Below are 23,006 nucleotides of genomic sequence, written 5' to 3'. Positions count from 1 at the left end.
AAGAAGGGGGATGGCACCTCAGCATCTCCAGGGTCCTGCAGAATTGCTGCCTCCATGAACAGGATGGTGACTGGCAGGTCTCCTTCCTTTAGTCTCTTCAGACCTTCTTCAAACGCTCCCGGCCAGTCCTTGAAGGGGTTCTCAGTGTGAAAGTAATATCCCTGCAACACAGAGCGGGGGCTTACACAACCCACTGCTTCATCTCGCCTTTCTCACCTTCAGTAAGTTCTCTTCAACTTTTAACTCACTTATTTAATGATTTTATGCAATTTAAACTTAAATGAGTACTTTTCCTTTTAAAAAATTATTAGTTTCTTTTTTTTTAAAAAGATTTTTATTTATTTATTTGACAGGTAGAGTTACAGACAGTGAGAGAGAGAGACAGAGAGAAAGATCTTCCTTCCATTGGTTCAGCCCCCAAATGGACGCCACGGCCGGAGCTACGCTGATCCAAAGCCAGGAGCCAGGAGCTTCTCTCCTGGTCTCCCACGTGGGTGCAGGCGCCCAAGCACTTGGGCCATCCTCCACTGCCTTCCCGGGCCACAGCAGAGAGCTGGACTGGAAGAGGAACAACCGGGACTAGAACCCAGCGCCCATATGGGATGCTGGCACTGCAGGCAGAGGATTAATCTAGTGCGCCACCGCACCGGCCCCCAAAATTACTAGTTTCTAATTATGAATGTAGTAAATTTTAATGGTATAAATTTTATTACCTTGTATAAATTTTTAAAATGTTTTTAAAAGATTTTATTTATTTATTTGATAAGTAGAGTCACAGACAGTGAGGGAGAAAGACAGAGAGAAAGGTCTTCCCTTTGCTGGTTCACTCCCCAAATGGCCACAACAGCCGGAGCTGTGTTGATCTGAAGCCAGGAGCCAGGAATCAGGAGCCTCCTCCAGGTCTCCCATGTGGGTGCAGGGCCCAAGGACTTGGGCCATTCTCCATTGCTTTCCCAGGCCACAGCAGGGAGCTGGATTGGAAGAGGAGCAGCCGGGACTAGAACCGGCATCCATATGGGATGCTGGCACCGCAGGAGGAGGATTAACCTACTGTGCCACAGCGCTGGCCCCCAACCTTGTATAAATTCTAGATGATACCAAATACTACAAAGAAAACCACAAAAAATTACTCATAATGCCACACCTAATTATAACCACTGTTAATAATTTGGAATCTGTTTTCCCACTTTCCTACTTTCTTTATTCTTTTCATTTTAACCATTTCCCCCTAATATTTTGAAAATACTGACTCTTTATAGAAATATTTTTGTAAAGTGCTGCCTACCTACTCCCCAGAAATATACCACCTACTGTACGTGGGTACTTCGGTAAGTTTGTGGAAAAATGGAATTAAAGATGTTTATTTTAATGTGAAACATTGAAATCATGCACAGTTTTTTCATAATATGCATTTTCCATGAAACTTCTGAAATCCCCTTGTTCATCTTTTTATTATTATGCTCTTTGGAGAACTACCAACCATTGCAGAACCACTGGGACTTCCTGCATAACACGGCCGATTGCTCACTGCACTGGACCTTTTCTGGGGCTCCTATCAGGGGAGACTCGTTGAGAAATCCCCTCAGGACTTGACCTGGCAGTGGGAGCAGCGCCTTTTCCATTAAGTTTCTTTGAGGCTGTGCAATGATGGCCTGTGAAATAGCAGCTGTAAACCCCATTCCTTCCTTGCCACTGACATCACTTCTGTTGCTAACACACGGACAGGACTCACATGACTGGCATTGTGGGATAAGCCCCATTCTTGTTCCAACCCTAAATGCCAGTTCAGCAACTGGCCAGCAGTCAGGATCCAAGCTGCAGTTGGCTGCCAAACTATCTGAATGCTGATAAAAATAAGAGTGTTTCCTTCCAGCTTGGCTGCCTCCACACATTGGATTATTCTGTTTCCATGTATTAGTATTTCCTCTAGGTCAGATTGACATTAAGTTGTGTTTTCAATTTTCGGATTTTTGACAAAGTAGTTATTGACTATAAAATGTGATCTGAAGAGGTTGAGAAAATAGGTGAGCTTTTGTAAGAACAGATTCTTACCTTCTCACTGGCTGAGATTGTCACTTGAGTCTGGGATTCTTGGTTCTCAGATATCCAGTTTCTCCTGGCCATTTCTTCCCATTCTGCTTGCATCTTATCCCAAAACTCTGTATCTGACTAGGAGACAGGAAAAGTGAAGAGAGGTGAGTTTAAGAATATGCTACGTCATGTGGTTCATTCCCAGAGAAATATTTTTCCTTGCAGATCAAAAAATGAGTGCAGAGGAGAAGGGAAATGTCCAGAGTGGCCACATCCAGGGATACTCATGGGTGAAGAGCTTCTGGAGGGTACAGAGTGCTCAAGGTGTTGAAGTGGACTGGTCCTGACTTTCTCACATCGGAAAGTAACTACTATGGAAGACTCAGGATCACATGTACAATTCAGCTAAAAATCCACTATAGAAGCTCCTAGACTTATGATGGCATTATGTACTCAGAAACCCATCAACAACTGACGATGTAAGTTGGAAATGCATTTAATACACCTACCCTACCAAACATTGCAGTTTAGCAACACAGGGCACAAGGATATCGGTTGCTTCTCTTTCAGATCAAGGACTGATTGGGAGCTGAGACTTCTGCTTGCTGCCCAGTATCATAAGACAGCCTTGTATCTCCTATCACTAATCTGAGAACAAAGCAAAACTCAGAATTTGAAGCACTGTTCCCACTAAATGAGTATTTTCATGGCACCACCGCAAAGTTGAAAATTTGTTAAGTAAAACCACCTTGAATGGGGCACCATCTGTACTCATGCAGTTTCAAGTGTGGGCCCCAGGCATACATTGGGAAGGGTGCTCTTAGGGAATGAGGAATGAACACGACTGCTTTGAGACTGTCTGGGCAGTGATCTGGAAAGCCAGTCAGCTATGGAAAGGGAAAGTAACATGTTGATCCTGCTCTCTGTGCCAAACACTGTGCTAGGAGAAAGCAGACCCAAAGAGTTATCATGTCAAAGCCAGGATTCACAGGATCCACACTGAACAGCTTATGGCAACTTTGACCTCTTGGTGCTAAAAAATTAAGAACCCTGGCTCTGGGTGTGAACTTGACTGATTCCTCTCCAAGACCTTTTCTATGGCAGAATGATCTTTTGAAAGCTTTGACTTTGTGGCCCCTCCCCCATTACATCATCTATAAGGGAAACAGGCTATTTTTTTACTTCCTGGGAGGTACATGTTTCTAGACTGAAGCAGAATTCTACAAGAGCTGTCGCTGGTTCCTTTTCAGTTAGGCCTGAAGAGAGTATGTTAGGTGGCCCAAAGGGGGAAAGTAGGAATGAGTGTTTACAGAATTTAAGAGAGCTAGGGAACAGTGCCACGGATAGGGAAAGAGATGGAGGGTGGTGGGATCTGCTGAGTGGTACTTATAGGTGGTTCCCAGGCCAGCTGGCCTGGCCTCAGAGAAGGATGGCTGATGGGGGGCATAGCTGTGGAGGGGCAATTTGGGACCCCCACATGGCAGGGAAATAGAAACTGAATTCCAGTGAACCACTTTGGCTTGGATGGCAGTTAGCAGTGGCAGTGCAGACAAGAGGGTCGACGCTGCCCTTGTTTTCCAGCGCTCTGTGAGTCTCCTGGAGTCCATGCCGCAGTCTAAGTTACCTACAAGTTTGCTGAGAGTTATGTTTGGAAACAACTTTATTAGTATTTTTTAAAGAAAAAGCAACAACAACAAAAAAGAGATATCCCTTGCATATCTGTATCTAGGACTGGGTTTCACACTTTTAACTTGGGAATCTCTTTCTGTGATTCTAAGTCCTGTGACAACCCTATCAACGTGACCTTTTAATCCTCCTGGTCTGCTCTAGGATGGATGACCTGAAGCAAGAACTCTGCCTTCCAGATTGCTCTGAATAACCATGACCTATCTCTCATGGATACCAATGTGCAGTGAATATGAACCACGCTGGGGTGATTAATCCCAAACTGCTAAAGAAATAGTCAGTCTCCATCTCCTCCTTTTCTATGCTCAGAATGTTCACTGCTAGCCTTGAAGTAGGTTCTGTCCCTTTGGTGGGAGCCTTCCATCCATGAAGGCTCAGGGCAGCAAAGGCCTTGACAACTCGTAACTGAGACGCTGGAAACACAGGAATGACTGATGGCAGTCCCGTGAAGGTCAGCAATAAAATCCCAGATTTCTTTTTGCATGAATCTTGCTAGTACAATGTCAAATTGTGCAGACAGAATGATCTCAAATATATAAATGCAATGGCTAGATAAAAGATGCGGAGACAACACTCTCCCGTGTTAATATCACTCTGGAGATGAAAGGAGCTGATGGGAGATGTTTTTCTTGGTTCTTTTAACTTTTCATGCTTTCTGATTATTCTATAACTTCTTAAAGTTGGGAGTACAACTTACCTGCCTTAGACATGAAGAAAAATCTATTTGGGGAACTTTACATTGTTTATTAATTTCCTATATCCCCCCTGGGGGATGTAGAGGCAGAGGACTTTGCATACTTCCTAAGGCAGATACTTTCCCCTGTTAGGAATCCTTGAAATTCAGGGCAGGTGTTTAGCATAAGGGTTAAGACTCAGCTTGAGACACTGGCATCCCATATCAGTTCAAGTTCAGGGTCCACTTCTGATTTCGGCTTGCAGCACAGTTTAAAGCCTATTGTATGGGGCCAGCACTGTGGTGCGCTACCATCTGCAGTGCTGGCATCCCCATATGGGCACCAATTCAGGCTCCACTTCCCATCCAGCTCTCTGCTATGGCCTGGGAAAGCAGTAGAAGATGGTCCAAGTCCTTCGGTCCCTGAACGCACATGGGAGACCTGGAGGAAGCTCCTGGCTCCTGGCTTGGGATTGGCGGAGCTCCGGCCATTGTGGCCATCTGCAGGGTGAACCAGTGGGTGGAAGACCTCTCTCTCTCTCTCTCTCTCTCTCTCTCTCTACCTCTGCCTCTCTGTAACTCTGCCTTTCAAATAAATAAATTAATCTTCAAAAGTTATGCCTTCTGAATGAAAGAATGAAAAGTATTTATATTGTACACACCTGAGTTATAAAAGATTATGTCTTCTTACCTAAGGTTTCAGACTGGAGCAGTGGCTGGAAAACAGAGCCTCAGCTGAGGTATGGCTGCTGGGCTCCCATTAAATGAGATACCCTAGGAATCACTGTTACTACTCAAATAAGTTACTGCTGACTAATTAAAGTGCATGGCACAGCATTCATTTAATTACAGAAGACTACTTTTAGCATAATCAATTTTCATCCAGTCTCAGAATCTAGATTTCCTTCAGGTAGCTGCAATTAACACTGTGTTTTTTTCTATTTTAAATCAATTTTAGAGAACCTTGAAAACACACTTGAATTTTAAACATTAAAGACATGACTGAGGGGTTTTTATTTTTTAATGATTTTCTAATTTTCCTGGGATTTTGGTAGATTATTTTTATACTCAGCATGTAACAAGCTTAGGTGTTACATCAGAAATGAGTGATTGCTTGCAATTCTTTTCCATTTTTTCAGAACAGCTTGTAGGTAACAATAGCATATACTCATAAAAACATGAAGTACACAGTATGAAGGTTGAGGGAGAAGGTTTCTTTCCTGGGTTCAAGTTATCTGAGTCCTGTTTTGCTTACTTTTAAAATGAAGACATAAATAACAACTTTTTATTATGATGACCAAATGAGAAAATGTATCTACCAAACACATGGGGGATGCTCAGGAAGAACAGATGTTCTCACTGGTGTTTTTGTACCATTGAGAAAAACATGAAGAATGAACATAAGGTTACCCAGAATCCTAAAGGTCAAATGTACATGTTGGGAAATCCTGGTGTTTTAATTTGCTGTCAATACATTTTCTTCTAGAAACTCTCCCTGTCTTCATTTACATTTTTCCTTACACCTAATTATTCAAAAATAGGAGCAAGGTTAATAAAATTGTGTCAAAGCCTCTCCAAGTACTGTTATATGGCAACTAAAATGGTTTTATTAGAGGCTGGCATTGTGGCACAGTGGGTAAAGCTGATGTATGCAAGCATATGGGATAAACTCAATAAGGTTTGTGAGCTGGACGACCATGCCTTCACCACTCCCCTGTGTGATCTCATCCCCCTATCTGACCACACCTGTGTGCCGCCTGCCAATCAGGCTACATGACCACGCCCCTTTGGAAGTGGATAAAAGGCCTGAAACACGGTGGGCCTGGCCCTTTTCCCCTTTTGGCTTTTTTCACCATTATGCCCTTGTTGCCCCACCCTTTTGGGGCCTGTGGCCTTCGGGCTGCCCATGCTCTCTGCCTTGACTTTGTTGCCTGTGATAAGCTGCTAGCAACTGCTCTTAACCAAGCGCTAGCTGCACATGGCTCTTGACCTGCTAGTCTGCTTGGTATGGCCCCAACTTAATTTCCAGACTTTCCTTTCTCCCTTAAAGCCCTCACTCTCTTATGTATTTCTCTTACTGAATAAAAAGCTTAAAAACTTATCATGCTGCCTGGTCGATTTGAACCAGTATTCAGAATTCTTCTCAGAATACGTGGCAAGAACCCACAAAGCTTATTAAAATGGGAAACGCTGATAAGAAAATTGGTACCAAAGCCACCACCTGTGACAGCAGCATCCTATACGGGCACTGGTTCATATCCTGGCTGCTCTACTTCTGATCCAGCTCCCTGCTAGTAGACTAGAAAAAGCAGTGGAAGATGGTTCAACTATTTGCACTCCTGCCACCCAAGTGGGAGACTCAGATGAAGGTCCTGGCTCCTGGCTTCAGCCTGGCCCAGCACTGGCCATTGTGGCCCTTTGGGAAGTGAACCAGCAGATGAAGATTTCTCTCTTCTCTCTCTCTCTCTCTCTGTAACTCTGACTTTCAAATAAATAAATCTTTAAAAAAACAGTATTTATGAAGAGTCCTTTATAACATAAAGTAGTCCTTGAGTTACAGTGGCTTTTGATAAATCGTTTGATGTCAATTATAGAAAAACAACACTGGGGAAAAGGTTGTAGAGAAATGCCTCAACAGCACTGCATTTAAGGGATGGGAACTTCCCTTGTACTCCTTGTACTTTACAGCATTTCCCAAAGGTTCCATTGTTAGGATGTGTTATTTTGGTGGGAAAGTAAGACTTGGTTAAAATGAGAAGCTTCCTTTCAATTTCAGTTCTTCCCTGATGTCTTTCTTAATGACCCCTTATTAGCTCAATTGCTGCCTCGGAATGCTTTCAACCCTGACATTCTGTACCAATGCTGTGGAAGAAGAGAGGTATGTAATGAGAGCTGCCATTATCCTGTGAACTTGGGCAAGTCATTTTAGCCCCTGGGTGCTTTATCGTTCCTCCCTTGTAAAGTGAGAAGACTGGGTTTCCTACCTCAAGATTCTTTTATTACTCAGATGGACTCAGATTAAAATAAGGGAGAGGGAAGATTTTAGCATAAGATCACTTTTTACAAGGGTGCCTCTTGCCTGTTCACTGAGTTTCGAAAATTGTAGCTCAAATTATTTCCTCCAAAGCATATTTGATGTTTAAAAATTTCTATGAAAGGCAGAGTGATGGAGAAAGAGGGATAGACAGAGAAAGAGATCTTCCATCTGCTAGTTCATTCCCCAAGAACCCAGGGTCCTGGAATTCCAACCGGGTCTCCCATGTGGGTCACAGGGGCCCAAGTATTAGGGTCATCATCTGCTGCTCTCCCAGGCTCATTAGCAGGGTGCTGAATCAGAAACAGAGCAGCCAGGACATGGACCAATGCTCCCCTGTGGGATGCTGGTACTGCAGGTGGAAGCTTACCTTGCTGTGCCACAATGCCAGCTCCCATATTTGACATTATTTCCTTCACTTTTTTGATTATAATACTGGAAAATAAAATACTCCAAGAACAGTGCAAAATTAAATATTAGTTAAATTAAAATATAAAGAACAATTAAACAGCAATTAGTTTTAGAACAAGGGAATTTTTATGAAATGAAACATGTTATTAGTTTCAATTTGCCAGTTTAGTTTAGTTACCCTTGAGTTACAATAGAGGAAATTTTCGATTTTGTGTTCAGCCATAATTGTTTATTAGAAAGTTCCTGGGGTTTTGTTATAAAAGAATTGATCAATGTGAGATTACATGCCAATTCTGCCTGTGAGGAGTTTGCCTTTCTTTTTGCCTCTTTAGAGTTCTATTGATTAACTGTCATGGTATCAAAACTGAAAAAGAAAGAAAGAAAGAAAGAAAAGTCAACCAGTTCTGCATATGCAGAAGACAGTACCTCTGTTATATAGCAGGAATGAAAACCAGCACACAAGTTCCAGTAAAGTATTTACCACCACAAATATATTTTGTTGAAATGAAATTATGTGCACATTAGTTTTGAGCCTCATTGTCCTTTGGGGCCTGTAGCCCAGGCTGGCCTGGAGTGGCCAGCTCGTGTTGGATCCTGAAAGATCCCATGTGGCTGTCCAAAGAACACATCCTATTTGGGGCTGCACCCTGACTGAGGATGGGTCAGAATGAGTTTGAGCTCTGTGTGCAGTCCTCAGTGGCCTGTGTAGTGACAATCATTGACAAACTGGAGTTTACTCAGTCAGGCAAGAGTGACCATGAGCAGGTGTAGTCCCGCTGACGAAGAATGAGTAGGGGAGCAATTTGCCTGCTGGAGCGAAGCTCGGAAGGGTGGTGAGAGCTGGGCACGCCAGCTCAGCCTGGTTTTTCAGACAGCAAAATCAGATGAATGAATGGCATTTCCAGGGGACAGATTTTTATCAAATGCAATACAAAACTTCCTTAAAATGGAATGGGCTCCCTCCTTCTCAGAAAGTTGGTTTACAATATCTTCAAACAGGGACGCAAGGAGCCATGTGAGGAGTGCTGGAAAGACCATTCCCAGATCAGATGGAAGCTTGATGGATCCTATGGGTCCTGACAACTCTTAGTATCTCTAGTTGCACGGTTATTAATGAACTGATTTACTGAATCATACAGGATGGCTCAAAATTAATAAATTTCCCACTGGATAAGAAATGGATGTGTCATGCATTTCCCTTTCTCCATCTAAACAGTAAAGAGAGGGAAACACATGGGCTTTGGCCTCAAGAGAATGGGATGGAACCCTGGCTATGCCCATGTCCTGTGACCTTAGGCAACTGGGTTCATCTCTCCAGTTATCTGTAAAATGCAAAAAATCTTCTCTTATGATCATAAGGATTAAGTGAAGCAATGTATATGAAGTGCTTAGAACTTGTAACATTTGAAGGCTAAGGAATCTGGCAGTCAATGGTATTTTATTAGTAGTAAATGAAAAAGAGTATGTCCCAGGATGGAGAGAGGAAACCATGAGATTCAGAGTGTTGAAAAAATAAGAATAGCGGCTCAATGGGCTAATCCCTCTGCCTAGTGGCGCCGGCACACCGGGTTCTAGTCCCGGTCGGGGCGCCAGATTCTGTCCCGGTTGCCTCTCTCCAGGCCAGCTCTCTGCTATGGCCAGGGAGTGCAATGGAGGATGGCCCAAGTGCTTGCACCCTGCACCCCATGGGAGACCAGGAGAAGCACCTGGCTCCTGCCTTTGGATCAGCGCGGTGCGCCAGCCGCAGCGAGCCGGCCGCGGCGGCCATTGGAGGGTGAACCAACGGCAAAAAGGAAGACCTTTCTCTCTGTCTCTCTCACTGTCCACTCTGCCTGTAAAAAAAAAAAATAAGAATACTGTCACCAGTACTCAACACAGATTTTTCTGGTTGCCTCTGTGATGCACTTCTTTTTTTTAAATAGTTGGCTATGGTGGCAGATGTCGGCTGGTTCTTGGACAGCAAGCCTGAGGCTCTCACCAAACAATGCACCAACAGGGTCACTGCACAAACATGGGGAAGAAAAACTGGAAATGATGGGAGAGCAGGAGAGGGCACAGGAGGCTGAAGATAATGCAATACAAGGCTTGAGCAGGATGTTGGAAAGAAATCAGAACTATTTCTAATAGAGTCTAAGGTCATTCTCTTCTTTGCTTCCTCTTCTTCCTCACCTTGCAAGGGGATAAAGAGGCATGGAGATTAAAGGACAAACAGCAAAACCTATTGTCCAAATGGGAAGGGATCACTTTTCAAAGGCTTTCAGCATGCTCTGTAGCTAATGAATGCCTTTGCAGAATGGCATTGTGCATGATTACATCTTCGGTCTTGGCTCCAGTGGTGTCTGCATTCACACAACAGAACTGCTGCCAATGTGCACTGGGCTATGCCCAGGGTTTCCTGCTGCTTTGGGACTAAGGTTTTGTGGGGCTAATTTTTCAGAGGCTGGTTGTTTCCTGCAGGCCTCCTGGCTGCCGTCTGGGAAAGGAGGGCTACTTTACCACAGGCTTGAAGAGATGAGGAGACGGTGCTTGCGTTTGAGCCTCGTCTCAGGCTCCCTGTGATGACAAGTCATGCGACAAAGGAAGCCAGCATGTGGACAGTGAATTCCAGCAGTGTGACTCAGTTACAGAAGGGGTGTCTTTTCAAGAAAAAGCCACATGGAAATTCTCTATTTGTTTTTGAAAATAAGGTGTTAGACAAATCCACTAAATTCAGTGTTTGTCATTGTTCTTTGTATTATGGGACTATTAAGTAAAACAAGATAAAAACATCTAGATGTTGATGTTCCCCTCAAGAAGTTCACCCTCTGATGATGAAATAAAAATAGTGATAATTAGGGCCAGCACTGTGGCATAGTGGGTAAAGCAATTGCCTGAGACACCAGCATTCCATATAGGTGCCAGTTCGTGTCCCTGCTACTCCACTTCCAATCTAGCTCTATTCTAATGGCTGTGGAAGATGACCCAAGTGTTTGGGCCCCTGTTAGCCACGCTGGAGACCCGGAAGAAGCTCCTGCTCCTTCAGCCTTGTCAGGCCCCGGCTGTTGCCACCTAGGGAGTGAATCAGTGGATGGAAGATCTCTCTTTCTCTGTCTCTCATTCTCTTTTTGTGTAACTCTGAATTTCAAATAAATAAATAAATCTTTAAAAAGTTGATAACTATAATTCAGGATAGGGTGAAAAATATAATGTAAAAGAGATGAAATTGCTGCTCCATGTCACACTTTGAGTGGTAAATGACGGAGCCAGAATTCAAAATAGTTTACTCTTTTCTAGTTTGGCAGATTGTGTCTTCCCCAAAATGACTTCAGCAGCATTTCTTCACACTTTGCCACACCCCTGAAGAGCTGGAATCTGCTGTCCTGTCTTTGAGCACCTGCCCTGACAAACGGAACGCAGTGGAAGTGACCTGGTGTGACTTTTGAGGGTAGGCACAGAGGGTGATAGTCTTTGGTTGCCTCCTCCTCTTGCTTTGGGGAACTCTTCCTTGGAATCTAGCTATTATACTGTGTGGAAGCTCAAGCTCCAAACAAAGGCCTCCTGTAGGTGTGCTGGCTGTCAACCCCAGGTCATCTCAGGTGACCACCAGCATAACAGTCTGACGGGTGAGCAAGCATCTCTTCAAGTGACTCCAGAGTGTCACCTTGACCCCAGGTTTCAAGCCACCCTGACATCTTGTGGAACAACATGAGCCATCCTCTTTAAGCTCTTTCTGGAGTACATACTTTTAAGTAAAGTAAATATTGCTGTTAAAAGCAACAGGTGTTGGAGTACAGTAGCATCTCCTTATCCATGGGGCTATGTTCCAAGACCCCCAGTGGATGCCTGAAACCATGGATAGTACCAAAGCTCAAGATCTGCTGTGTTTTTTTCCTATAGTTACAAACCTACCATGCAAGTTTATGTTGTAAATGGGGTCCAACAAAGCCTTATCAACAATAACTCAGCACAAAATAGAATCATTATACTGCAACAAAAGTTTTGTAAATGTGGTCTCTGTCTCTTCAAAGAGCCAAGATGAATACTAACATTTTGGGGTCATGGTTGATTGCAAGTTACTGAAACAGGGGGATTGGTAATTTCTCCTACCTCCATAGTAACTGAATGAATTATGACTACTGTACAGTCAGAGGACTGGAGCAGAAGAGGAAGACGGGACTTAGAGAAGGGACCCTATGACCGGGGGGCTTTCTGAGAGTCTGGCAGGCTAATGAGGTCTGTGTGAACATTTTCCAAAGGAGTCTTCTAGGAACAAAGAGTTCTTTGGTCAACTGAGTTTGAGATACTCCGGGTTGAGTTAGAGGCTGCCAGACTTGGCACAGCCTCTCCTTGACCAAACGCCAGTCAGTCTCCTCCAGCCCTCTTCTCAACTAAGTCTCAAACGTGGGCTTCCATGTGTTTCAGAGTCCAGTTTCAACAAGAGTCCTCCTCAATCAGTGTAGACAAAAGTCTCCATCTCTGTATCTGATCATCCTCATGTCTGATCAGGTTCCTCGTTCCCTGCCATCACCCAGGAGACACCTGCTCTCCCAGCCTTTCTTCAGCAAGACTCCCGTCAAGGCAGTTTAATCAGAATCCCTCTTATCCTGGACGTTTCCTTTGAGTCATTTCCACCCACTGACGCCCCCACCCTGCTTCTGGCAATCTGTCTGTATTTGTCTCTGCTATATTTGGAGCTGAGCCCAGCTCTACACTGAGGTCTTTTTTTTTTTCCTATTGCAATAGTTCCTGAGTAAAATCTGTGTCCACTATTTTAACAACTCTCCAGCTCTGTTTTCTTTAGCAGCAATAGTCAAGAGTCACTTTTTCTCCATTCTCATCCTGGGTGCCAAATTTTACAAAGAAATCCAGATTTCAGAGGCCCGCGTTGTGGCATAGAAGGTTAAGCCTCTGCTTGCAATGCCGCCATCCCCTAGGAGTGCTGGATGGGGACACGGCTGCTCCAGTTCTGATCCAGCTCCCTGCTAATGAGCTTGGGAACGCAGTGGAAGATAGCCCAAGTGCTTGGGCCCCTGCACCCACATGGGAGACCAGGAGGAAGCTCCAGGCCCCTGGCTTAGGTCTGGCCCTGGCATAGATGTTGCAGCCATTTGGTGAGTGAACCAGCAGATGGAAGCTTTCTCTCTCTCTGTCTTTCCTCCTCTATTTGTAACTCTGTCTTTCAAATAAATAAAAAATAAATCTTTAAAAAATGCAGATTTCAGATATTTCATGAAGATCTGCTACCACATTTCTAGATACAGCAGCGTTTGTGGTACATGTGATCTCCACTTTATTCAATCACTACCAGGTCTTTATCTTTACCTGGCTTGTCCCTAACAGTAACAGAATTTGTAACTTCTCTACAGAAGTAAACAAGCTGCTCACTTGTGAATTCCCAGGACCTTAGCAAGGAACATGTAAGGGGTGGATGTAAGCAGTAGTGCTAAGTATATTTTGCCTTGAACCGTGTGTGTGTGTATGCATATGTGTGTGTGTGTGTGTGTGTGTATGTATGCTCTCGTGTGTGTGTGTGTGTGTGTGTGTGTGTGTATGTGTACAGGGTTCTATAGAATACGGCTTGGGAAATGCTGATACAGAGACCCAGGATGTGAGCATTTAAAATTTCACAAGAACAGAGAACTTGGTAGAATACATTTTGTGTATGCTGAAACCGGCTCACAGGGATAGGAGTTTACAACACTGTTTTTATGTGATTGTTTTCAGTGAAACATCTCCAATTAAGCAGCAGGTTTTCTCATCCTCACATCTGCTGTGTGAATCAGAATTCTTCAAGATTTTGTTGTTTTTATTGGTCCGGAAAGGGAAATGAAACCCAGAATGTGAAGGGAAGAATTAAAATAAATCTTTGTTTGTTTGAAAAGACAACTCAATTGAAATATTTATCTTTCCAATACTAACTAGTCACTCATAATGACCTTGAAACTAAATGTAATTATGTATAGAGAGTGGAAAAAGACCAGAGCAAACATAAAAAAGTGAAAACAGTTAATTTATCAGCGTGGTGGGATTTCTGGGTAGTTCCTGACCTTTCTCCCCCAATTTTTAGATTTGCCATATTGTTGCTTCTGAAATGACTCAAATAAGAGAAAATTTCTGATGGAGAAATTATTTTCTGTTGACCAGCAAATTTTAAGTTCTATGGTTGTTTCAGGACTTGCAAAACTAATAGCATCCAAATGTTGCCACGTATTGGGAATAGTGCTTAAAAGCAGGTTTTTGGAGTTAGACAAGGTTTGAATCCCAGCTCTGACATTTGAAAGCCCTGTGACCTTGAACAAATTACTGAATCTGTCCCAGTTTCCTCTCCTTAAAGTTGCCGGATGGGGCTGTTGTGAGCACTGAGTGAAATGATGAATATAAAACACTTGGCTTTGCCGGCACTGTGGTGTAGTGGATAAAGCTGCTGCCTGCAGCGCAGGCATCCCATATTGGGCGCCAGTTCGAGTCCTGGCTGCCCCACTTCTAATCCAGCTCTCGGCTATGTCCTGGGAAAGCAGTAGAAGATGACCCAAGTCCTTGGGCCCCTGCATCCTCATGGGAGACCTGGAAGAAGCTCCTGGCTCCTGGCTTTGGATTGGCACAGATCTGGCCATTGTGGCCAATTGGGGAGTGAACCAGCTGATGGAAGATCTCTCTCTCTCTTTCTCTGCCTCTCCTTCTCTCTCTGTGTGACTCTGCCTTTCAAATAAATACATAAATCTTTAAAAAACAACACTTGGCTTAGGGGTCAGCGTTGTGGTACAGTGGGTTAAGCTGTGGCTGCAATGCGAGCATCCTTAGAGTCCTGCCTGCTCTGCTTCAGATCCAGCTCTCTGCTAATGCTAAAACAGCTGAAGGCTGAAGATGGCCCAAGTACCTGGACACTTGCCACTCAATAGGAAACCTGGATATAGTTTTGGATTCCTGTCTTTGACCTGGCCCAGCTCTGGCTGTTGTGGCCCTTTGGTGAGTGAACCAGTGGGTGGAAGATCTCTTTGTTTCTCTCCCTCGCTCTCTGTCATTCTGCCTTTCAAACACAAAATCAGAAAAACACTTGGCTTAGAAGGCAGAAAGTGCCACCTATGGGGAGCATTCACAGCTACAAGGAAAGCAACTTTAGAATGTTTAGGAATAAAATATTTCCTTCCTCCTTCCTCTTCCTTTGAAGCTGGGGAAGATTGCCAGAGGGATTAGTTTTGATGTGATCTCCTTTGTAACAAAAAGAATTAAACTGGCTATATCTAATGCTCATATAAGTACTAGCTTCCACTTAGTGGAAACAGTTTTTTTCCCCTTCGGTCCTAATGGAATATTTAAAGAAAAAAACGGGGTCAGTAATTTTGCCAGGAAAAGTTCAATGCCTGGCTCACTCTGCACTGATATTCCGACGGCCTCCTTTTTCTCTGTGACTGCCTGATTGTCACGATGATTGACCAGATGTGAAGATACAGCATGGAACTGATTTCTTATCCTGAGGCTACTGGGTTAGGAAAATGGCTGAAGCTGTTTCTTTGACACCGAAATCAAACTGGATGACTCAGCAGCAGGGCAGGATTCTGAAAAGCTGCCAGGAGTTCCCCAGCCCTGGATCTAGTAGTATTGGTATCGTGTGGAAGGTGAACACGTGTATGCTACTTTAGCTAACATCCAGCTGTTCATGACTGTGTGGAGCTAGACAATTTCTGTTATCCCCACCAATGTCTTAAAAAATTCCAGATGGCCAAATCATCCCACATTCTGCTCCTTGTGTATTGATTTATTGGTCTGTGAGGACTAATTTGGACAGAATTAGAGAAATATTTTCTCTGCCAAAGATACCAGGCATTGCATCTAGCTTTTTGGCAGCCACTGCCTCATTCCCAGCATCAAAACACAGATGAAGAGAGGCCCAATAAAACGCCAGGCCAGAGATTCTAATGGCCCAGGAAAAAATTCACTGTCTGAGCTCAGTTTTCTGCAGAACCTGACAAACAAAGGAGAGGAAGCTATGTGTGGACTGAAAACCTTCTATTTTCAGTTACTTGACAGTATTGGCAAGATATGCTGGACTTCAACAAAATGATATATACCTGTATTGGTCTCAAGAGCTACTAAGTGATTCAAAAAATTTTGAAATGCCACACAGAACACTTTTAAAAAGAAATACTTATATGTACAAGATAGTAATGCTTTTCTAATGTCTTTATAAAATGGATTTTTTCATATAGAACTTCCTTGACTGGGGTAATTTATGAAGTTTAAAGGTTAATACCTTCTGAGATGGGAGAGGGAATGGGAGGTGGGATGGGAGTGGGGGGAAAGAACCACTGTATTCCTAAAGTTGTATCTATGTAAAAATGCATTCATTAAATAAAAAATCAATAAAAAAGTTAATACCTTCTTAAAGTATTACATATATTCTTACATTTAATCCACTTATTCAGTAAACATTGCTGACAAATTTTCTAAGTGGTAAGCAATGTTCTAGTCAGCAGGGTGTAGCAATAGAACAGATGCTGGTCCTGTCACTGGAGTGTGTAGTCTGGTGGGGCAGAGACAAACGTAATGGAGTTTTCCAAGGTCTGGCAGTAAAAGTGGAAGTAAGGGTGCTTTGGGAGTGGAGGAGAGAAGCCAAACTAGTTTTGGGAGTGCAGAATCTTCTTGGAAGCAGTAAGAACCAACTGAGACTCGAAGGATCAGCATTAGTTAGGTAATGAGGTGAGGTGAGGACTTTCCTGGTAGGAGGAGCAGTGTGCGCAAAAGCCATGAAGAAGATTATATGAGCTATTCAGGGAGCTGATAATTTGTTATTATGCTAGTGTAGACATCAAGGCAGAAGGTGTCAGAGCTGAAGATGCAGAGGCAAGAATAATCCAGATCATGAAGGATTCATAAGGTTAGGTCAATGAGTTTGGACGTTATTCTAAACACAAGTGGAAAATCAGTGTTCAGTTCTCCATGTCAGAAAGATTACTTTGGCCAAAGCCAGCCATTCCATCCTATTCTCCATGCGGAAGGCAGAGAGAGCAGGTACGAAGAGTTATGGCTGTGTTTGTAAGAAGTGATGGTACTACAGTAGGTTGTTGGCAGTGGAGATGGAGAGAAATGGGTAGATTTGAGATGTATTTGATAGCATCAACAGAACTTGGGGTTTAATTAGATGTGCGCATACTGGGGAGTGTGGAGAATGAACGAGGAGGCTTCTCACAGAGGATCACATTCTTAGACGTAGGAACAAAAAAGGTGAAACAGGGTTGTGAGCAGGAGCTCAGAAGTAGATGTGTTCGTGAGTGCCTTTGGTATGCTCAAACACTGAGAAGGTTGTGAGCTACGTGGGATTTGGTCTCAGAAGACAAATCAGAGCCAGGGATGTGGATTTTGGAATCACCAGCAAGTGACTGGTATCATGAAAGGGATGCACTTCACCCATGAGATAAGGTCAGATAGGAAGAGGAGACATCCTCATGTTGTACTCCAAGAATACCAGCAATGAGGAACAGGCAGAGTGACAAGAAATCAGAGGGCAGGGGGAAGAGTGGATAGGCAGAAAACTCTATGGAAGGGAATCATTGAGAGAAGAAAGTACTGAACAGTGTCAAATGCTGGGGAGAAGCTAAATTAGGCAGAGCATGTCTATGAGAATTCACAGTAATGGACACGATCATCCTGTCTAAAGCGACATACATGGAATAGGAGTGGAAGCTACATTAATGTTGTATTTATGAGATACATACAAGTAAATCAATAAAAAAGAAAGAATAAAAAGAGCAAATGAGAATAAAAAGATGGCACACACCATTGTAACAGTAAATTACATCTTTGCAGGGCTTGTGGAGTAACTGAAACTATCTATGAAGTAGCTCAAAAGGCCCCTATATTCACTCAACTGACTTTGTTTCTCATTCAAGTTTGTATATGTGTATCTACCTATTTGTCTATATACATAATCTTTAATGTTAAACTAATTGCCTTATTTAAATGGTAGCTAAAATAAAGTATGGGAGAGAAATGGGGAAAGGGCTGGCCATGTTTTCTCTTCCTGTTAATTGTCTCATAGAATTGGATATCATGGAAGGAAGGAAGGAACATAGGATGGAAGGAAGAAAAGAAGGAAGAAAGAACTCTTAGGAGAATCTAGTCCAATCCCTCCTTATGGGGATGAACTGTGGGAAGTGGAGCAGAAGAGTGTGGTAGTATATGGCTTATACCAGGTGGTTGCAATGGGAATAGAGAGGAAAGGGTGAATATGAGAGGTTTGCTAAATGAAGAAATAAGATGACTTAGGGCAAAACTGCATTACTTCTTACTAGGATTGCCATCTTAAAGTTGTATAGTTTTTAAAGAGCTATCCAGTGTATTGAGGTGTTTGAGTTTCACAAGTGACATGTCCCAGGTCACTAACTAGTTAATAATAGAACCAGGGCCAGAACCCTTATTTTCTAATTCCTATTGTACTCTTCTCATTAATGCAGCCTTGTTTCCCCTCATCCCTCCCTGCATTGCTAACCTGTCCTGAGCTTTAAGGATCAATCAGTGTTGTTACTTGGCAAACATTATCCTGGTTGAGCCAAAAGAGCAGAACAGAGCCCTTCTGTTTGCCTCTTGTCACTTAATTTTCTCAGACAAACCAAGTTCATTCTGTTCAGAAATACAAGGTCACTGATACTGCTCTCAGTCCCTTTTCTATCAGGATTGAAGGAAACTATAATGGAATGTTAAAATGGGACTCTTTCAGTCTAAGTTTTGGCTGAAGTTCCAAAAGAATGAAAGAAAAAAAGAATGAAACAATGGATGCCCAACTCTCTACGCAGGGCTTGTTAAAGGAATGGAAAACATTTATATGAGTAGACACATATGTACATATAAGTTTTTCAACATTTTACCTACAACCTTTATAAAAGGCCTAGAGTTGAGGAGGCCATGAGACAACCTTTCTGTGAAGAGAATGGTAAAAGTTATGTGTTTCTCACGGACCAGATTTCAGTCAGCAAGGCATAAGGTGACCTTGGTCTATCCTGGATTCTACCTCCAATGCCTTCCTGGGAGGAAGACTGATGACAGACTCACTGGATTTACAGTTGGATACTCCCAGCAGGGACCTCTGGAGAGACCCACAAAAGCAGAACGAGAGATATGCTTGTGTTAAACATTCACAACCACAGTGGGCTTATGCCACGTCATATATGTACCTACCACACAAGGCTGGACTCCTTGCCCTGCACACTACTGCTCTGGATGCCCCTGGCGGGCTTACAGACAGTGAGTGGGGAGCAGAAGTGAGGAGCGAAGCCAGGAGAGAGAGGGCTCACTGGGCAGCTTCCCTACCACGCAGGATCAGGCCTAATGGAGCTCCTCGCTTGGGGAGGCAGGAAGCTCTAAACAGTGGACATGGAACTAAGAGTCATGTGATTATCACAGAGGGCTGGATATCTTGATTTTTGAAGCAATACTGTTCTTGAGACCAAAAGTGTCAGAATGACTTTTTATCATCTTATAGTGACTGGAGGAACCTGGTACTGTTTTGGGTTGAATTGTGTTCCCCCAAGTCCTAACCTTTGGAACTTACGAATGTGGCCTTATTTGGTAAGAGGGCCTTTGTGGATGTCATCAAGTTCAGATGAGGTACTTAGGTTGGCCCTTAATCCAATATGATTTCTACCCTTATAAGAAAAAGGAAACTTGGACACAGGGAGGAGAGGCCACGCGAAGACACAGAAGGAAGAAGGACCTGTGAAAACGGAGGCAGAGACTGCAGTGACCCCACCACAAGCCAGGGATTGCCGAGGGCTACCGGAGCTGGACGAAGCAAGGAAGGATCCTCCTCCAGAAGCTCTGATGACAGCATGACCCTGCAACCACCTTGATTCCTGATTTTCAGCCTTCAGAACTGTGAGGCAACATGTTTATTTTGTTTGTGATGCTTTGTTATAGCTGAACAGGAAACCAATGAAGGAGTGAACCTATGATCTCAGTCAGAGGGCTAGGGTAAGACTACGCTCATGCTTGGGGTCTGATTGGGTTGTCTATGGTTAAACAAACCTTCTGCTCTCAAAGGTTTCTGGGGAAAAAAAGTCAGATGACAAAGGAACTTAAGAAATATAGTTTCCTGGGGCTGGCACTGTGGCGCAGCAGGTTAACATCCTGGCCTGAAGCACCAGCATCACATATGGGCACCAGTTTGAGACCTGGCTGCTCCACTTCTGATCCAGCTCTCTGCTGTGGCCTGGGAAAGCAGTGGAAGATGGCCCAAGTGCTTGGGCCCCTGCACCCATGTGGGAGACCCAGAAGAAGCTCCTGGCTTCTGGCTCCAGATTGGCTCAGCTCCGGCCATTGTGGCCATCTGGGGAGTGAACTAGCGGATGGAAGACCTCTCTCTCTCTCTCTCTCCACCTCTCTCTGTAACTCTGTCTTTCAAATGGATAAAATAAATCTTAAAAAAAAGAAATATAGTTTTCTATGAGAAGAAAAAAATCAAGAGAGGAGCGGCTATAGATGTGACAGCAAACTGGAAAGTAGTACACAAATAAACCCCTGTTAGCAGCCACACACACACACACACACACACACACAAAAAGGCTCTCATCCTATCAAGTTCTGCCGTAAGTGAACTAATAGCCAAAAAACCCAGTGCCTGACAGGTACTCAGCAAATGCTTGTTTAATGACTGGTTTCCTGACATTGCTGAAATGTGCCCTTTCTTGAGTTCTTTCTCATGTAATTCCTCACATGGGCTTACCTGCATGACTTCCCTTTTTATAAATGTGAAAGCTGATGTCACATCTATTAAATAGCTTGTCCAATAAAAATGGCTTATGAGTGCAGAACTGAGATTTGAACATGGGTCTGCCTGGTTTCCAGTCTATGCTTTTCCACTCACCATCATCAGAGAAGTCCATGAAGCATTGGATAGGCATCCAATGACCCCTGGCCTCACTTGAGTTCAGGTTCAGAGAACTATGTCTCATTTGAAATGATTTCTATGAATTTGGATACAAGAGTACATTTTCTTGGTAATTTTGGTTCTTAAGAAAGGTAGTTGGAAAATTTATCTATAGAAAATCAGGCCAAGAATATCTGTATATCTGATATAAATTTCATATGCTTTAGACCCTAGACTCTGTGCTATGTTCTTGGGCTACAAAGCTGATCCCAAGGGGCTCAGAGGCATGTGGAAAGAAGTGCTTGGGGTATTGAAAAGATGTGGACACTTGTCTTGCAGCTATCATTCTCTGGCAGGTGATCTCAGCCAAATCAAATGACCTTTTCTCATTTCCAACTGTTTGGAGGGGATTTTCCAATTGATTGAAGTTTGAAGCACTACATGCATGTGAGGTGGTGTCATTATCTTTTTAAATAAAAATATTTTTCTTATATGATTCGCATGTCCCCAGAGATGTGTAACAATTAAGTCGAAAATGGTTGTTGCTAACTAGCCAAACACAAAGTACGGCTGCTTAACTTCCGTGAGGACGAAACAGCTTTAGCAGCTTTTCTTTTTTCTCTTGGAGACGAAGCTTGTGATTTATTTTTAAAAGGATGTTTAGAATCTGAAGAACATTGCTGACTCCAGAGAAATGTAAAGGTCAATTGTTGCACTGAAACGATGCTCTCACAATATTTGAATAATTAAAAGGTTGTTTTCAGAGATAATTGTAGTCTCACACTTTAACTAAGTATTTAATTAAAATAAACTATAAACATGCTCTGTTTTCACATAGAGAACTCCCTAGAGCCTACTAACTGTCCAGATGGCAGGGAATAGGAGGATCAAAGCAGATTTAAATTAGGGATCACCTAAATTCTCAAAACTAGATCTAAGTGGGTTTTAAGAGTTTATTTTAGGGGCCAATCCTATGGTGCAGTGGCACAGTGAGTAAAAGCCCCAGCCTGTAGTGCCAGTCTTCCATATAGTCCCCGGTTCAAGTCCCCGCTGCTCCACTGCTAATGTGTCTGGGGAAGCAGCGGGAGATGGCCCAAGTGCTTGGGCCCCTGCACCCATGTAGCATGTAGGAGACCCTGAAGAAGCTCCTGGCTCCTGGCTCCTGGCTTCAGCCTGGCCAACCCTCCGTGATTACATCCACTTGAGGCGTGAACTAGTCGATTCTCTCTCTGTCTTTACCTCTCTCTCTAACTCCGCCTTTCAAATAAATAAAACAAATCTTTAAAACAAAAAAAAGAGTCTATTTTACAGACTTCTTAAAACTCTTTCAAAATATGAGAGAACAAGGACTTTTATTTCATTTGAGTTGGTATTTCTTGATAAAATGCTAATTTTTAAAAATACATTAAAAATATGACTATGGTATAGGCAACTTAGAAAAAAATACATGAACAAGAGAAAAAATAAGCCTACTATTTTACTATTTAGATAAAACCACTTAGAGTACTTTCGCAGATCTTAGTTTAGATTTTTTCACCTGGGTTTACATGTAAAACCACTGCTTATGCACTCCAAGTCCAAGGGCCAGCTTTTTCTTCTCTAAACTCCAGTTTTTTCATTTATAAAAAGGAATTAAAATACATACACGAAGGAATTAAATATGAAGAGTACATTTTATAATACTTTTAAAATATTTAGTAGAGTGCTTGGAACATAATAAATGCTCAATAAATATTAGCTATTGTCATTATTTTATTTTTAATTTGTGAAAATGGAAACCTACTGTGCATGTGAGCTCATAACTTTTTATTAGGGACATATTTACATGTCAAAAAATATGCGACTATGACATCATTTTAATGATCACCTAGTATCCCACTGTCTAGATTTATCTTAACAGATTCTACCTTCTCCTATTATTGCTATTATAAAAACCTTGGTCATATATCTTAATGCATGTGGGTGATTGTTTCTCTGAGATTATTAGGGAATTCCTAAGTCAAAAGGCACAAACATTTTGAAGGTTTTGATATTTATTATGAAATTGCCTTTCAGAAATATACTATATGTTGATTCTTCCACCAGTGTTGAGCATTATCATTTAAAAAATTTATTTGCCAACATGACCAATAATGAAATTGAATTTCTCTTTAATGCAATGCAAGTATTACTGGTTGTTAAAAAGTTTGTAAATTGGTTGTTAAAAGTTTGTGGGAAGATTTTAATTAATTGAATATATTAAATGATGGTAAATAAAATTGATAGGAGGCCATTGACTTGGACTGAATTCTTAAGTTAGGTCCCATGAGACCAAATCAAAATAGAGTCACTCA

At 42.7% G+C, this 23,006-nt stretch overlaps 1 protein-coding gene across 25 annotated transcripts in view; it reads right to left on the bottom strand.

Moving 5' to 3' along the window:
- Positions 1 to 23,006, bottom strand: part of PEX5L (peroxisomal biogenesis factor 5 like) — a 263,402-nt gene that overhangs the window by 16,456 nt on the left and 223,940 nt on the right. For all 25 annotated transcript variants that reach the window (XM_051818798.2, XM_051818799.2, XM_051818807.2 and 22 more), the window contains 2 exons: positions 2,053 to 2,169; positions 18 to 161 (listed from right to left, as the gene is read on the bottom strand). In XM_051818798.2, the coding sequence (XP_051674758.1) occupies positions 18 to 161; positions 2,053 to 2,169 (261 nt within the window). The remainder of the gene's footprint in view (positions 1 to 17; positions 162 to 2,052; positions 2,170 to 23,006) is intronic.

Source organism: Oryctolagus cuniculus, chromosome 4 (genome assembly GCF_964237555.1).
Source record: "Oryctolagus cuniculus chromosome 4, mOryCun1.1, whole genome shotgun sequence".
In the NCBI taxonomy this organism is placed as follows: Eukaryota; Metazoa; Chordata; class Mammalia; order Lagomorpha; family Leporidae; genus Oryctolagus; species Oryctolagus cuniculus.
The sequence above is the reverse complement of the archived record's forward strand: the minus strand, read 5'-3'. Positions and strand labels throughout refer to the sequence as shown.